The following is an 18,057-nucleotide window of genomic DNA, read 5'->3' as shown; positions in this document are numbered from 1 at the left end:
TTTTCAAGCACGTACTGTTTTTGTTTCATATTTCTGGTATCTACTCTATTTTGCTCTGAGCGTTGCCCTACTATTCGATGTGCTTTTACCCAAATTTATGACTTTTAATAGATGGTATTAAATTTCAACGTTGACTTTCAGCCCCCGGGTATGTTTTGTAAAAAAAAAGTCTTACAATTTTTTTTTTAAAAAACACACCATCACTCCAAGCTGGAGGAGGATTCTATCAACTGCAGAATGAAATTAGCTGAACTCAAGAGAAAATAAAGCAAAGGAAAAACCACATACTCCAAGGTCCAAACGAACAGAAAATTTTCTTCTATAAGTATTTCTGGCCTACTGCAAGTAACAGCCATTTTAACACATACCAAGCACACAGTTCATTTTATACAGTTCAGAGACACAAAGCATGATAGCACGTTTAAAACCAAACAGACAACATCATAACAGAATATTTCAAAAAAAAAACACACCACCTTAAAATCATTCCAACATATGACAAAACCTTCCAACAAATTCTAAAGATGTTTTAATCTCCATACAAACCATGGTACGGGACAAGAACAATTATGCACTTGTACTTCAATCAATTTGCTTGGTGTTTGAAGCCAAGTGCACATAAAACTTAGATAAATTACCAAAACCTTTACAGACCAACTTTTCATATGTTAACCCCGTTCATATATTAAAACACAGAAATTTTTGCTAAATTAAGAAAGCCTACTTTTCACAAGCTTCAACTTCTGCAACAAGATCATAAACCAATTGTAAACATTCTTTGTTAAAGACATACCTCTGTATAATGTTTCATTTTAAAACATTACAACCCTGATTTACACACAGTATCATGCAAGCAACTCACACTTTATCATTTCCACTGTGTCTTTCAAACTCTCGTCTTCCTCTTGGATCAAATCCATTAATGTTCCTGGGATAGCCACCTCTTCCACGGCCACGCCCTCTTCCACCTCGCCCTCTCATTGAAGACCTGTCCATCCTGTCAATTGGTCTACAGAATAAAAAATTTATTGTAATATATTGTTTGACTTCATCAAATGAAATCTTGCCTATATTAAGGCCCACCATAAAGCAAATATCAAGCCTACTTACTGTACATGTTTCCTTTACAGCAATAATTTTTTTTTTGTTTCTGGCATTCCTATTAGAAGACCATACTGGCATATGATATTCTACTGCATCACTCTACTGAATACCACACCTATGTGTACCAGAAATGGTAATGCAGCGTGCAAAGAACTGTCAAGCAAAGATTACATGAGGAATGTATAGGACAAGTTACAAGATCATTCCTGTAAAAGAATCCCTGACCAGCAAGATAGATTTCATCACAGGCAAAACTAACTAATATTTCTCACATGGAGCTATTTACAGCAAATGTTAAAATTGCATTTCTACTTTCAAAAGGTTTGGATAGAAGGAATCATCAACTAACTATACTCCTTGCTCTTCTAACGGTATTCCCCCCTCAGACTCAAATTAATTGTCTACATACAATATGGAACATAGACATTATAATCTTGCTTATTAAATTGTTCAAAAAGTGCAAAATTAAATTTTGTTGACATTGTTTTCTGTCCAAGCAAGCATGCTTAAGAAATTAACAGTTTAAATATCACGATAGAAAAAGCTCTTCTCTAATAGTACTTTATGCATTCTTAATCATCTAAAGAACTGTCTAACCCATTTATGAATTTTGTTCTTCAAAGCTTCCAGTAACTTAATATCATTCACCTTCAGAATTGCCCTGCTACAAACTGCTGCAGTGGGTACCTTATTTCTGTAGTTTATGTATCACAACAAAAAAAGTCAGTGCAGCACTCTGACAATTAAAAGAGAAAGTCTAAATTGCTCCCTAACACTAAATTTTGTTCTGTAAATACTTTAAAGTGGTTCAAAAGCAGATACGACCAAATGATAAGGCTCCCCCTCACCCTCAAGGTACAATAGGTGGGCCAGGGCATTGGAGCTTAGCAATTCTCAAAATAAATACGGTGGCATACGTAAAAAGCTCATTATAGTTCAGAAATTATCAAATTAATAATTAAAGTCCATCTGTCACTTTCCCCTTTAAAATAGACATCTTTAAGAAAGGACCCAAGCTTTTCCTTCAGTGAAGCCAAAAACTTTTGATCATGCTCCAATTCTTTTATGAAGCTTTTTTGTCATACATGTCTGATAGGCAAAAAGATAATTACACACCATCTGCCAGAGAACATTAAGATTGAGCATAATTAAATCAATGTCACTTCCAACATGTCAAACATACAATCTGTCAAAAGCTTGTTATGCACAACTTATAATGAAATATCAGAACTCTAACTTGTTGGTTTTTTTTTGTTTTGTACACTTGATACATTAATCAGGTTCTCAACTAATTTTTAAATCAAAGTAAGAGAACATTTAGGTGGTCAATATGAACATTGTAATTTATACAGAATTTGAAAAGGACTGTGACAAAATGCAATAAGCCCAAATACAAATCTGAAGATCGTGGAATAAGAGCAAGAGTGAGAGCACTGTAATGAAACTGGTTTATGGACACGAAACAATAATGGAAAATGATTTTTTTTTTTTAAAACATTTACAACAGTGATGTTTCTCCATGTTCAATTTTCAAAGCACTACTTATTTTGACACAACATAACACAGTATCGCACAATGCAGGCCCACAATGTTATGATAACCTTTTAACCTACTCCAATCTAACCCTTCCCTGCCACATAGCCCTCTTTCCCTTTCACCTATGTGCCTAGCAAGGAGTCTCCTAAATGTCCCTAATGCGTTTGCCTCCACCATAGTATTTTTCAATACTATGCTCATTTCATAAATGAAAAATCAAATTTGACCCCAATTTATATTTGGCCTTCATAAACTAATGGCTAGCTGTCAACAGAATTCATTAAGCTGAAATAAATAGTCATTTAACAAGGAATGTACTTTATTTATTGATTTAAATGGGTGTCCTCTAACCAGTTATTTCACACGTGAGAAATAAAAAAGTTTAAAAACCAATTTATTAACAACCTATTAACAACATCCAAATTGATTGAAGGTGGAATGTTACATGATTAATCTAAGCAAGGAAACATATTTAAAACTAAGCTTCACCCCACCCATTCCCCCCCCCCCCAAACTGAAATACACTCATCCTTCCATGGTCACATTTCATTTTTTATTGCTGTTTCACATATTGATATAACTGCTTGTTTTATTATAATAGTGCCAGAAACATTGTATTATCTTACATAAACATGCACCTTGCACCTAATGTCAACCTATCAATCTTCAGGTCATGTCACTCTGAGTTGTGCTATTATTTTGTGACTGGATTGTAAATGTATGTGCTGTGTGTGACTATGTACTGTTTTTGTACCTTGGCCCCAGAGGAACAATGTTTTGTTTAGCAATATGCACGTGTATGGTTGAATGACAATAAACTTAAACATACATACCCATCCACCCCCCCCCCCCATCCTTCAGCAGTTTTCTTAAAACATTCAAAACAGTGGTTTAGCCTTACACTTCAAATGAAAGTTCAGTTGTTCCTTCATCATTAGGACGACGTTCTCGGAATACAACCCGCCGTTCTGATCTTTCCGTTTTCCTCTCAATATCCTGGTTTTCATTCTGTCCTCTGATTTCTGCCCTTTTCGGGCCTCTCTTCGGCCCTGATCAAACACAAGATTACACAGTTGAAAGTAGTCCTCTTAAAGTTTGTCACTTTCCTTAACTAGAAACTATGCACCTAGATAAAAACAGAAATTGCTAAAAACATTAAACAGATGCAGGCACCAGGGGTTTCTCTTTCCACAGTTATTTTCAATTTTCTTACCGCATATCCTAGCTTCAATTTTCATGCAAAGTATTCTATTCTTCGAAAAACATTTGTAATCCTGCTCCATGAAACTCTGTGCAAAGTTTTATAACTAATTTTATAACTAAAGATGGAAAACCACCTTTAATATAATTCAATTATTAATTGAAGCTTTTATAAATTAAAGAGTTTTCCCTCCAAACGCTTAAGGAAAAATCCCAAATAATATGTAACCTCCTATCAAAGTTAATTTCTTTTATTACTCAAGAAAAATAATGGGAGGCAGCTCATCAGAATAAATCTGCATTCCATTTTCCTTCGTTTGCTGTCTGTTCCTTCAAGTAATCTGTATTTTCACCCCATTACCGAGCACAAATGCTTCCTAATTCTGTAGTGATTAACTTCTGCGTTTTTTTCTTGCCACAAGTATCTGCCAACAAATCTTTCAGAAGTGATGCATACAGACTCCTAGAAAGCTTTTGATAAGGTGCCACAAAAAGGACACCCATAGCACTAAAATAAAGATAGCTAGTACAAGACAACTGTGCTCTGATGGTTGTGTTTTCAGCCTGGGTCACATAATGGAAAAATTGTGAAGGTGTTGGGAAAGATAGAGTCAGAGTTATGCAACACGGAAATATGCCCTTTACTCAACGCATCCATGCTGGCCAAGTTGCCAAACTGAGTTAGTTCCACATCCCTCTAAACCAAGGGTTCCCAACCTGGGGTATACAGACCCCTCATTTAATGGTAAGACTCCATGGCATACAAAAAGATTGGGAACCCCTGCTCTAAACCTTTCCTATTTACATACCTGTCTAAATTTTTTTTAATAAACACTGTAACCATACTCATTTCTACCACTTTCTCCGGCAGCTCATTCCATAAACTGCTGCCCTTTATGTGGAAAAAGTTGCCTCTCAGGTGCACTTTAAATCTTTCCCATGTCACCTTAAACCTTCACACCCTGGCTTTAGACTTCCCATCCTAGGAAACCCCTTATCACTCACCTTTGTCGAGAGGTCTCAAAAATTTGTAAACCTCGATACAGTCCCTTTTTAGCCACCTACATGCCAGAGAAGAAAGTCCCAGCCCATCCAATCTTTCCTTTAACTCAAGCCCTCAGTAACATCCTGAGAACCATAGAACATTACAGCACAAAAAGAGGCCTTTTGGCCCTTCTTAGCTGTGCCGAACCATTTTTCTGCCTAGTCCCACTGACCTGCACCTGGACCATTTCCCTCCATACCCCTCTCATCCATGTACCTGTCCAAGTTTTTCATAAATGTTAAAAGTGAGCCCACATTTACCACTTCATCTGGCAGCTCATTCCACAGTCCCACCACTCTGTGTAAAGAAGCACCCGCTAATGTTCCCTTTAAACTTTTCCCCCTTCACCCTTAACCCATGTCCTCTGGTTTTTTTCTCCCCTAGCCTCAGTGGAAAAAGCCTGCTTGCATTCACTATCTATACCCATCATAATTTTATATACCTGTCAAGTCTCCCCACATTCTTCACGCTCCAGGGAATAAAGTCCTAACCTATTCAACCTTTCTCTGTCACTCAGTTTCTCAAGTCCTGGCAACATCCGTGTAAACCTTCTCTGCACTCTTTCAACCTTATTAATATCCTTCCTGTAATTTGGTGACCAAAACTGCACACAATACTTCAAATTCAGCCTCACCAATGCCTTATACAACCTCACCATAACATTCCAACTCTTATATTTATTTCCAGCATCTGCAGATTCACTCGTGTTATCTTATACTCAGTACTTTGATTTATAAAGGCCAATGTACCAAAAGCTCTCTTTACTACCCTATCTACCTGTGACGCCACTTTTAGGGAATTTTGTATCTGTATTCCTAGATCCCTCTGATCTACTGCACTCCTCAGTGCCCTATCATTTACCTTGTATGTTCTACCTTGGTTTGAACTTCTAAAGTGCAATCCTCACACTTATCTGTATTAAACTCCATCTGCCATTTTTTCAGCTGGTCCAGATCCCTCTGCAAGCTTTGAAAACCTTCCTCACTGTTCACTACACCTCCAACCTTTGTATCATCAGCAAATGCTGATCCAATTTACCACATTATCATCCAGATCATTCATATAGTATTATGTACCTTATGTTTTTTTTGCACCTTTTCCAGCTCAAGAGAATCCTTTCTCCTTCCTAGAAACAGAACCAGAAGTGCATACACTCCTAATATGTTTTAACCAAAGTTTACTGCCTTGACCAATGAAGTTGAGCACATTAAACACCTTTTTCAACATCCAATCCATCTGCATTATCTTTTTCAATAAACAATATACTGAGTCTCGCTGTTCTATAATGCTCTGCAGGGACCTGTCATTTTCTGTACACATCCTGCCCTGGTTTAACTTGTCAAGATGCAACATTGAGAGGGAGTTAAATTCCATCTGCCATTCCTTGGCCCACTTTCCAAACTGATCTAGATCCTGTTGTAATCTTGGATAATCTTCACTGCCCACTAGCTATCATATTTAATGTCATTCACAACATACTAATCACGCCACCTATACTCTCATCCAAACTGTTAACACAGGCAACAAGAACTCTGTTCTTGGATACAGAGTCCAGCCCTGAGGATATATCCACCTTCTGCATTTTAGGACCACCTGAACTTCCTCTTCTGTAACGTGGATCTGCTTCACGAGAGCATTATTCCCTTCTTCAGGCTCCCTACCTTCCCCGGCCACCTTTAAAATACAAATAAGGAAGTATCATTTATCACCTTGCCAACTGAATGTAGCTTCACACATAAATGACAATAAACTGAATCTGAATCTAAATGACATTGATTCTTAAAGGTCCCATTTTCTCCCTAGTAACTCTTCTGCTCTTAGCATATTTATAGAATCTATTAGGATTCTCCTTTTACTTATTTGCCAAACTATCTCTCGTCCTTTTTTGCTCTCCTAATTTCTCAGGAATCTGCAGAGATTCAGCAACTCATCAAAAACCTTGGCAAACTTCTATACTTGTAGGGCTAAGTGTGCTGACTAGCTGCTTTGTGGCCTGTTACGCTTTTCAGTGGAGAATCCTACAAAAGGTAGTAGATTCGGCCCAGTACATCACGGGAAAAACCCTCCCAACCATTGAGCACATCTACATGAAATGTTGCTGCAGAAAAGAAGCATCCATCATCAAAGATCCTCACTATCCAGGCCATGCTCTTTTCTTGCTGCTGTCATCAGGTAGAAGGCACAATGCCGCAGGACTCATGCTAACAGGTTTAAGAACAGTTACTACCCCTCAACCATCAGGCTCTTGAACAAAAGGGGATAACTGCACTCATTCTATTTCTTGTGTTCCCACAACCAATGGTCTCACTTTAAGGTTGATTTTGTTATTTCATGCTTGTTATTTATTGCTATTTATTTATATTTGCATTTGCACGGTCTGTTGTTCATCGATCCTGTTTACATTTACTGTTCCACAGCTCTGCCAAGTATGCCCACATGAAAACGAATCTTGGGGTTGTATGTGGTGATGCTCATGCACTTTGATAACAAAATTTTGAAGTGTATTCCTAACTCACTTTTACACAAGGGATTCATTTGATCCCAGCTGTCTACACAGCACATATTTCTTCCTTTTTCCTAATTAGTGCCTCAATATCCCTTATCAACCAGGGTTCCCTAATCCTGCTAGCCCTGCCCCTCACTCTGACAGGAGCACATTAACCACGTAACTCTCACTTACCAAAACACCCTTTACCTACAGTCTTTCCCATTGGCCTATGCAAGTTCTGTCTAAAGCCTTCAAAATTAGTTTTGCTCCAATGTAGCCCAGTCATATTCTTTTTCATTGGTTAAAATACTATAATAATAGTAATTAATCTAAAACTGCTTTCCCACTAATATTTCAGTCACTTGCTTTACCTAATTTCCAAACAGGAATGTCGTCCCTCCACCTCCCAATCTAGAAGAGTCATCTACATGTTGCATGAGAAAACTTTCCTAGGCACAGTTCTGCTACATTCAAGCCCTTAGCACTATTACAGTTTCAGTCAATATTATAAGGTTAAAGTCACCTACTACTACAAATCTATAATTTTCAAAACAATCTCCGTATATATTTGCTCCTCTAATTCCCACTGACTACCTTGGCAGGCAGGTGCTATAATATAAGTCCCAAAGCTATTATCCACCTACTTTCATGTTCCACCCAGGAAGATCTTCTCCAAGTACTGCTGTAATATTCTTCAAAATAAATAAACAAACAAACAACAGAACTCCCCTTCCTCTTCCACACCAGCATCTGTACCCCGGAACATTAAATTGCTCAGTATTCCAGTGCCTTGTACCTATACATACGCAGTTCATCTATCTTACTTGTCAAACTGCTTACAGTAAAATAAATTCAGTTTAGTCCCTCAGACTTTCCTTGTTTCATGGTCTGCCTATAGAACTAGTTTGTTTTAGTTTATACGCATATAGTACCTCAACTATTTGATCCAGGAAAGGTTTACAAGAATGATAACTGGATAAAGGATTACACTTTCAAAAGTCAAATGTTACCTCACTACTTTTTTTGCACAATTTAACTAACATCCTGTAATTCATTGTTGCCATAAGGTCAAATTTCATGACAAATGCCAGTGATATTAAACCAGTTTGTTTCTGTACATTTTCCCTCTGACTGCAGGAGTTTCCTTTGGGTGCTCTGGTTTTCTCCCACATTGCAAAGACATACAATAGGGTTAAGGTTAGTAAATTATCAGCATGCCATGTTGATACTGGAAGTGTGGTGACCCTAGTGGGCTGCCCCCAGGACAATCTATGCTTATTTAGTCTGACAGAAAACAACATCTCACTGTATGTTTTGATGTTTATGTGGCAAATCTAGCCAATTTTTAGCCTTTGCTAATCTTTATGATTCAATTAATATTTTCAGAGTATGGATTATGGATTAGAACAGATGCGTACACAACCTGAATTAGTATTATTAAAAGGAAGCTCAAATTATAATAATTATTTGAGAAGAGAGACCACTACCCCATCCATTAGTGGGAAATCTGGGAATTGCTGCCTGCCTGCAGATTAAACTGGGTAACATCTGATCAACCCATTAAATCATTCAAAAGTTACACTAGAATTACCTATATTTAGAGTGCATGGAAAATTGAAAATGTTGATCGAACTTATCAAATTGAAATTAATGCATTTTAAATTTTAAAGAATTACTTGGGAGCAAAGAAAGGTGAACATGTTGTCAAAATATTTTCAAGTCCAAAAATCATATACAAGAGTGCTTTAAAAGGAATAAAGGAACCCCAGAGAATACAAGGGCAGTGAAATTTTGGAGGCGAGAGCAAGATGAAAACAAATCTCAGCTTTAAGAACTCCTTAGTGCACAAGCTGAAAGAAAAGTACTTCTGAGGAACAGAAAATACAGAAAAGACGAAGCACAAGTAAAGATGCTCAACGGGAAACATACAAGAGACAGATAAAGGCCACATTTTCCAATGTGCTGGTTTGAGCAAGAACGGTTATAGAAAACATTGCAATCCCATGTTGGCTTCTGGAAGGGGCAAGGACACACCATTTATGAGTCAAGTTTCCCCATGGTTCCTGTTCACCACACATTAAGTTCAGTTCCTAGCCTGATGTACTCCTGTAAACCCATTTGGCAAATATGACTTGCCTTTATTTTCTTTTAACTTTCTCAAATTCATTTCTGCATTACAACAATTCAGATTCACCTCAAATCCAAACTACTTCAAACAATGTAATACCTGGAAGGCAAGAGGACCAACCTGCATAAGCTATTAAAAGCGAAAATCTGAAATAAAAGCAAAATGCAGATCAGTTTGTACCTATAGACAGTAACAAAATTAACATTTGTTATTAAAATCAAAATTGCTGAAAGTATTATGAGAAGAGAAATGGTTAATGTTTCAGGTCAAACACCCTTTGTCAGAACCATTAACAGGAGAAAAATAACTTAAGTTGCAGGACAGGTGTAATTTCTCCAATAGGGTGAGCACGGGGACAAACAAACAGGGCTATCCAGTCAAAGAATGAATGGAAGCAGTTCAGTAAGAACATACAAAAAAAATGTAGAAATGCAAAATAGGAAGACATACCCAGCCATTCAGGTAGGACATGTCCTTTCAGAGACAAAAAACAAGACAAATCAAGCTGAGCTGTTATCACTGATGGATGACTAATACAGGCAAAGAAATCATGTTATTTCTAGCTGCGGAATCCAAAATTGAATCTAGAAGGCTGTAGCATAAACCAAAGAGGATGAAGTGCTGTTCCTCAATTTTACACAAAGCCTCTTATCACGCAAAAGGCCAAGACTGACAGGGCAGAGTGGGATGGGAATTAAAATGGCAGGCAATAGAAACCTCATGGTCACCCTTGCACTACACTATTTTGGAAGCAAATTGCTCTTCACCTGGAAGGAGTGTCTGGGTACCTGGGGAAGGAAGAAGTTAACAGAGCACCTGAATTGAAAAGAAGCCTTCAAAGAGGACTGGATGCTGATAAAGATCAGAGCACCAGAACATTCCCTTTGGAATGTTGAAAGAATTAGAAATGATATAATGATGATCCATTGAGTGAAAGGCAAAGACACGGGATACCTACTCTTGTTGAGATGCAGTAAGGGAGATAGGAGGAGAAACGCACAAAATCAAACCAATGTGGTTACAAGCCCCATCAACTGTGGTGGTGTTCCATCAATAGTTGAAAAAAAATCTGACATGGAAAGTGGCCCTGTCAGAATAGATACAAATGAAAAGTTGTCAGAATATAAATGGAATACTTTCAAGAAGCAGAAAAGGTGGTGCGTAGTCAAGAAGGGAGTCAGTGAGTCTCTAGGTACTGGTCACAAAAGTAGCTTCTAAAATAGAGATAGAAAAGTCAAGAAGAGCAAGATTGACCAAGGAGGAAAGCAGGGTGACAACTAGTAAAGATTAAATTTAAATGAAAAGTTCTCCATGAGAGCAGCAGCAGTTGAGAATCAGGCTTACTGTTACAACTTCATATTAATTTTCCTTTAACTTGTCCAGTTCTGATTAAAGCTTATTAGCTTTTTCTTTGTCAGTAGATGCTGGATACTTTCAGCAGGTTGGGCAGCAATTTCTATGTCCATGCATTTAGTTCACAGTAGATGATAAGAATTTCACCATAGATCCTTCATTTTACATTATCTTCCACACCAGTATGTACTTAAAAGGCACAAGGCTTGTTGAATTTATAAGTCTGTATCTCAAGAAATTTAGTATATGCACTCATGTAGGAGTTTTCTTGATCTTTTACAACCCAATTACATAGGCAAGAAGGTGAATTTGCTCTTCCCAAGTACAGTTATAAGCTCTATGTCCAACTCCTCAGTAAAATGTTGGGCATGAAGATTAAGGATACACCCAGTTTCAATTGCTCTTCTCTGCTGACTTGACAGTTTTGACTATTTAGTAAAATCATGCTGCTGCAAACATTCAAAACAAAGGAACAGTTTGGGAGAAAGGTTATCGTCAAATATCTATCAATTTTAAAAGGCTGTTTCTCATCAATTGTTTTAAAAGCCACAAGTCTGGAACACACAGCAGCAAATTTTCAATCGAACTGTTGAATCATTGATGTTACTTATAAATTTGTGAAAAGCAAACTTAACTCAAATTAAATACAAGTCTATGAGACATCTCATCTCTACCAAGTTTCTTGATGGGAACGAAACATCATTCCAAGTCTTTATACCAGCTCTTTCCAAATAATCTCCTCATTCAAGTGTGACTTTCAGTGATCCAGATAATGAGAACAAACTGTCAGATTTTAAATAACAACCTTGAAGAGAAAGTTAAGATTTTTTTTTATAAAACCCCAAGTTGCTACATGCCCATTGTCCTCATGACTTGGTTACCCCATTTTGGTGATATTTTTCATGAGAAAAGAATGCATTTCATTCAGTTAAAAGAAAAATGATAACCAATTTTCAACATTAAAGCATCTGCACCAATGTCTATTTTCCCAAATCCATAAAGGATTAAATGATATTCCTTAACTGGGCAACACCGTAGTCAATTAATTATCGGAGTACATACATGCCACCATATACAACCCTAAGATTCATTTTGTTGCGGGCATACTCAGCAAATGCAAAAACCATAAAAAAATCAATGAAAAACTGCACTTGACAATGCAAACAACCAATGTGAAAAAGACAAAAAATTGTGCAAACACAAAAGAGAGAAAAATAATAATAAATAAAAAATAAATAAATATCAAAAACATGAGACGAAGAGTCCTTGAAAATGAGTCAACAGGTTGTGTGAACCATTCAGTGATGGGGCAAGTGAAGTTGAATGAAGTTATCCACACTGGTTCAACAACTTGATGGTTGAGGGGCAATAACAGTCGCTGAACCTGGTAGTGAGGACCCCGAGGTTCTTTTGCCTTCTTCCTGATGGCAGCAGCAAGAAGAGAGCACGACCTTAGTAGTCGAGGTTCCTGATGATGGATGCTGCTTTCCTGCGATAGCATTCTATGTAGATGTGCTCAATGGGGGGAGAACTTTACCCATGATGGACTGGGCTTGATCCATCACTGTTTATAGTATTTTCCATTCAAGGGCATTGGCACTTGCACACCAGGCTGCGATGCTACCTGTCAATATATTCTCCACCACACATCTGTGGAAGTTTGTCAAAGTATTAGACGTCATGCTGAATCTTTACAAACTAAGGAAGTAGGGACAATGTCATGCTTTCTCTGCAATTGCACTTACGTACTGGACCCCAGACTGGTCCTCCGAAATTATAACTCTGTGGGATTTAAAATTGTGACCCTCTCCACCTTTGATCCCCCAATGAGGACCGGCTTATGTATCTCTGGTTTCCTCCTCCTGAAGTTAATAATCAACTCTGTGGTCTCACTGGCATTAAGTGAGAGGTTGTTGTTGTGGCACCATTTAACCCGATTTCCAATGTCCCTCCTATACAGTGATTTATAACCATCTTTGATTCAGCCAACAACAGTGGTGTCATCAGCAAACTTAAATTATGGCATTGGAGTTGTGCTGAGCATCATAAGTATAAAGTAAGTACAGCAGGGGGCAAAGCACACAACCTTGTGGTGCACCTGGGCCGATAGAGATTGTGTGGAGAGGTTATTGCCAATCTGAACTGACTGGGGTCTGCAAGTGAGAAAACTGAGGATCCAATTGCACTACGTGGTATTGAGGCCAAGGCTTTGAAGCTTATTGATTAGTTTTGAGGGGATGATAGTATTGAATGCAAAGATGCAGTCGATAAAGAATATCCTGATGCATGCATCTTTGCTGCACAGAAGTTCCAGGACCAAAATTTAAATATCCTTTTATTTTCATTCCACAGATTGACAACCAAAGATAGAAAACAAAGGATACTTTGGATGTGAAATATTAATTCCATGTCACTTTCCACACATATTGCCTGATCTGCTGAGTATCCATTTTTATTCCTCATTTTCAGCATCTACAGATTTGTGTAATTTTCCTACCACAGGGAGAGATAGAGTGTAATGACTCTGTGGCATCCCACGGGAATCTCCTTAATCTCTTCAGGTGCATCAAATTCTCACCAGTCCAACTGCCATGCTCTGAAGCCCCACATCTTTCACACAGATCCAACACTGCAGACTTAGCAAGAGCTCATTTGCAGAACATGACTGAAGACTGACTCAACAACCTCCAACATAAAATGCTACATATCAGTCTGCTGACTGTGGCATTCTCACTAGTTCAAAAAACACAATAATCATACAGTGCGCCTAAGAGCAGGGTGGAGCTGCCTCAATGACTATCACTCAGTTACACTCACAACTGCTGTGATGAAGTGCTTTGACGATTATGGCCAGAACCAGCTCCTGCCGAAGCAAGGATCTGGATCCGCTGCAATGTGCCAGTGCCACAATAGGTCTACAGCAAATGCAACCTCACTGGCTCTGCACTCAGCCTTGGATCAGCTGGACAATAGTAATACCCACGCCAGGCTGCTGTTGATTGATTGCAGCTCACCACTGAATACCATCATACCCGCAATTCTAATCAACAAGCTCAAAAACCTAGGCCTCTGTACCTCCCTCTGCAACTGGATCCTTGAATTCCTCACTGGGACACCACAGTTGGTGCAGATTGGAAATAACATCTCATCCTCAGTGACACAATCGATACTGGCGCAACTCAAGGATCTGTGCTTAGTCCACTGCTCCACTTTCTATACCCACAAATGTGTGGCTAGGCACAGATCAAACACCATCTTTGAATTTGCTGATGACAACTATTTTTGGCAGAATTTCAGATAGTGACAAGAAGGCATACAGGAATGAGATAAATCAGCTGGTTGAGTGATATTACAACAGCATCTTGCACTCGACATCAGTAAGACCAAGTAATTGATTGTGGACTTCAGGAAGGGGAAAAAGCAAGGGAACGCATACCAGTCCTCATTGAGTGATCAGCAGTGGAAAGGGTGAGCAGTTTCTAGTTCCTGGGTATCATCTCTGAAGATCTATCCTGGATCTATTATAATGATACAACTTCAAAAAAGTCACTAAAATGACTACATTTTATTAGGAGTTTGAGGAGATTGTGTATGTCACCAAAGACTAACAATTTTTTTTTATATATCAGGTGTACTGTGGAGATAATTCCAACTGGTTGCATCTGTCTGGTATGGATGAAAAGCTGCAGAAGGTTGTAAACTCATCCAGCTCCGTCACGGGCACTAGCCGCCCCAGCAAAAAGGACATCTTGAAAATGCTATGCCTCAAGAAGGTAGCATCTATAATTAAGGGACCCCTCACCCCTACACCCACCATCCAGAACATGCCCTCTTCTCACTGCAACTATCAAGGAATAGGTACAGGAGCCTGAAGACACACTTAATAGCTTCTTCCATTCTGCCATCAGATGTCTGAATGAACAATGAACCCATGTATACTATCTCACTAGTTTTGCTCTCTTTTTGCACTACTTAATTATATATATATATATATATATATTTCTTATTGTTATTTATAGTTTTTATGGCAATGTACTGCTGCCACAAAACAACAAATTTCACGATATATGCCAGTGATATTAAACCCGATTCATCTGGCGCGATATTGTTTAAATAAGGCAACACCAGCCAGTGCCATCCCAAGTTCTCCACAACCTCCGCACCACAAAACAGTGACTAAATTAAATGACCCCGGCCCCAAAAACTCACCTGACACCAAAAAGGAAAGCCAAGCCATCCATGCTCACCTTCCACCCCTGGCACAATTTCACTCTCCTCACCACCCAAACACCTAGCCTGGGGAAGCACAGATCGACCGAACAGGCCACATGGACCACACCCCCACACACACCCAGGGGGCTTACAGACCTTCTCTTCGCTGTCCGCCGCCCACCGACACGTTCTCAGCGCCGCCAAGCCTGATGCCACCGCCACCCCCGGCGGTCGAAGCCGCGGAGCCGAAGCCGGCCTCGCTGCCAGCAGGGATTTTCCGAGCCTTCTGCGACTCCCTTCTGCCCGATTTAGCCGCACTGGCAGAGGCCCCCGGCCCAGCAGCTGAAGGCGGGCCGCCGGAGGAAGGTGAAGAGCCAGCGGCTCTTCCTCCGGCTCCAGCCTTACTCCTCCGGCCACCGCCTCCCTCCTCCTTCTTCTTTCGCTGCTTCTTCTCCTCGGCCTCCCGCAGGATATCGAACGGGTCCGACTCGTCGTCCAGCAGGTGGTTGAAGCGGTTGGTGACGGCGCAGCCGAAAGTCTCCTGCATGGCGGCAGCGGCGCAGGCTTGGGGCATTCCTTTCATAACCAAACGGCCAGATCCCACACCGAACGCGCCTCCAAAACCACAGCCCTTTAAGTCAGCAGCTACGCTGAATGATGAAGCGGTGTTCGGGCAGCCCCCAAACGGGTGTCTGCTTCGGGAGCTCCTCCCTCCTCCTGGCGCTGCACGTCCCACTCGCTAATATGGCGCCTTCATTCACTCTCTCCCCTCCCTCCCTCCTCAGCGGCCCAGCTCCCACCGGCCACTGAGCAAACTCTCCATGTGGTGTTTCCATTTCGAATTCTTGAACAAAGACAGTCTCTAATTTTATTTCCACTCTATCCCATTAGTATATATTGAATCTGGAAGTGCTATCCCATTTAACCAGATTCCACCCCAGTGTCATTAATATGCACTTGTGAAAACACAGATATATGTCAGCAGGTGAGGATTTATTAAATGTTATTTTTTGTCAGATCTTTCAAACGGTTCCTGACGTGCTGCGCAAAAAGTGAATTATTGTTACCTGGCAAATTAAATGATCAGTTTATACATAGAAAAATGCCAGCAAGACAAATCGGTCGAATGACCAAGTGAGAGTATTACCAATTAAATAAAGATCACTCAACAATGTATTATAATATGCAAAGACTACTTTACATTGATGAATAACTCCTGACAATTACTACCTGGATATGGAAATTTACTTAGTTTTATTGCTTTTTATGAAGAATAATGAGATCCTGGGGAGATTACAAGATAGCATCAATATTAAGGGACTCAGATTAATTTATAAACAGAGTGAATATCCCAAGTGGTTTATAATTACTTTTATCTCAATTCTCTGAAAAGTATATTTTAGGAAATCATTTTAATTTCCTAAATTAGTAATTTTAATTAGTAATCATGTATAGTAATAGTCAACATTCAATGGTGTCACACATGAAGACATGATGGTGACAGGCATAATAATTTAACCAGAAATTTTCAATTATTACAGTTATATTTTTCTCAGTTGTACTTGACTTGGATTTGTCAGTGTTTAAAAACATAACAGTGATCTGATTTGAATAAAATACTAAAGTTTAGAGCACGGGTGTGGAGAAAGTTTGATTTGGTGAAGGATCAAGTCTGAAGTTGCATGAGTTGTTGGAGTTATCTCATAGTTGGGGTGGAGATGAACAAAAAGCTCTTTCACACATCTGCATAGTCTCCGTCCATATGTTCACTGCATGAGGATCCTCCCACTATTGTGGTTTCCTCCCATATCCCAAAGATAAGCAGGTTGGCAAGTTAATCGACTACTATAAATTGCCCCTAACATGTCAGTGAGTGCTACAGTCTGAGGGGAGTTGCTGAAATTGTGGGGAGAATTAAATGGGATTAGTGTAAATGGGTGCTTTACATTCAGTGCAGACTCACTGTGTGGAAGAACACGCTCCCATGCTGAATGATTCTAAGTCCAACATGACAAAGGTAGCACGGTAGTGTAGTGGTTAGCACTACGCATTACAGTACGAGTGACCACGGTTCAATTCCCATCACAGTCTAAGGAGTCTGTATGCTCTGCCCATAACCACATGGGTTTCCTCCGGGTGCTCTGGTTTTGTTTCACAATCCAAAGACGTACTGGTTGAAAGGTTAATTGTTCATTGTAAATTGTCCTGTGAGCAGGATAGGACTAAATCAGCGGTTGCTGAGTGGTGTGACTCAAAGGGCCGGAAGGGCCCATACCATACTGAATCTCAATAAATGAATAAATGAGGATCAAATGAAGTAGAAGTAACAATGCTTTGCTTGTGAAATATGTAGAACAGGACATCTCCAGATATAATTATTGAAAGTGTATGAACTTAAGGTATAAAACCAGTATCAAAATAGAAGGTGATTGAAAAATGAATAAAGGCAAGCCAAGTTTATGTTTTAGAAAATAGGTTTACAAAAGCTTCAATTTTTGATGAGAATCTGTGAATCACTCTCAAGATCCTGGAAAGATATTGTTACACATTCCTCTCTCACTATAGTTAAAATGCATAAAAAGATAAAAGGATAATAATTCATAAGAAATAAATTAATAAAAATTGATATTGACCAGGGAATTAAGTAAATATTCTGTATATTACCTGAGCACCAACACCAAACCACAACACTTAAGAAATCATGAACTAATAACTGTGGAAAACTTAGAGCTATGGGAATCTTTAAGAGACCTGATAACATAGTTCAAATCTTATCAGGTCCTTTAACATAGGGACCAATGAACCTGATAACATATGTGATTTTATAATGCCATTGGAATATGTAGGCACCATTGACTAGAGCATACTTGCTGAGGAGCAAAAAAAAAGCCAGTTTTCTTCTGGAAATATTTAATTTATTACTTGTAAGACCGTGTTAAGTTGAAAAGAAAGTATCAGAATTGGGTTTAATATCAGTGCCATATGTTGTGA

At 39.0% G+C, this 18,057-nt stretch overlaps 1 protein-coding gene across 1 annotated transcript in view; it reads right to left on the bottom strand.

Moving 5' to 3' along the window:
- Positions 1 to 15,816, bottom strand: part of LOC132394118 (intracellular hyaluronan-binding protein 4.S-like) — a 60,444-nt gene extending 44,628 nt beyond the window's left edge. The window contains exons 1-3 of the mRNA XM_059969878.1: positions 15,223 to 15,816; positions 3,542 to 3,689; positions 863 to 1,009 (exon numbers count right to left, since the gene is read on the bottom strand). Coding sequence (XP_059825861.1) covers positions 863 to 1,009; positions 3,542 to 3,689; positions 15,223 to 15,649 — 722 coding nt within the window. The 5' untranslated portion in view covers positions 15,650 to 15,816. The remainder of the gene's footprint in view (positions 1 to 862; positions 1,010 to 3,541; positions 3,690 to 15,222) is intronic.
- Positions 15,817 to 18,057: the final 2,241 nt, after the last annotated feature.

This window comes from Hypanus sabinus, chromosome 5, assembly GCF_030144855.1.
Source record: "Hypanus sabinus isolate sHypSab1 chromosome 5, sHypSab1.hap1, whole genome shotgun sequence".
NCBI classification, from domain to species: Eukaryota; Metazoa; Chordata; class Chondrichthyes; order Myliobatiformes; family Dasyatidae; genus Hypanus; species Hypanus sabinus.
Note: the sequence above shows the minus strand (reverse complement) of the source record. Positions and strands in the feature narration are given on the sequence as shown.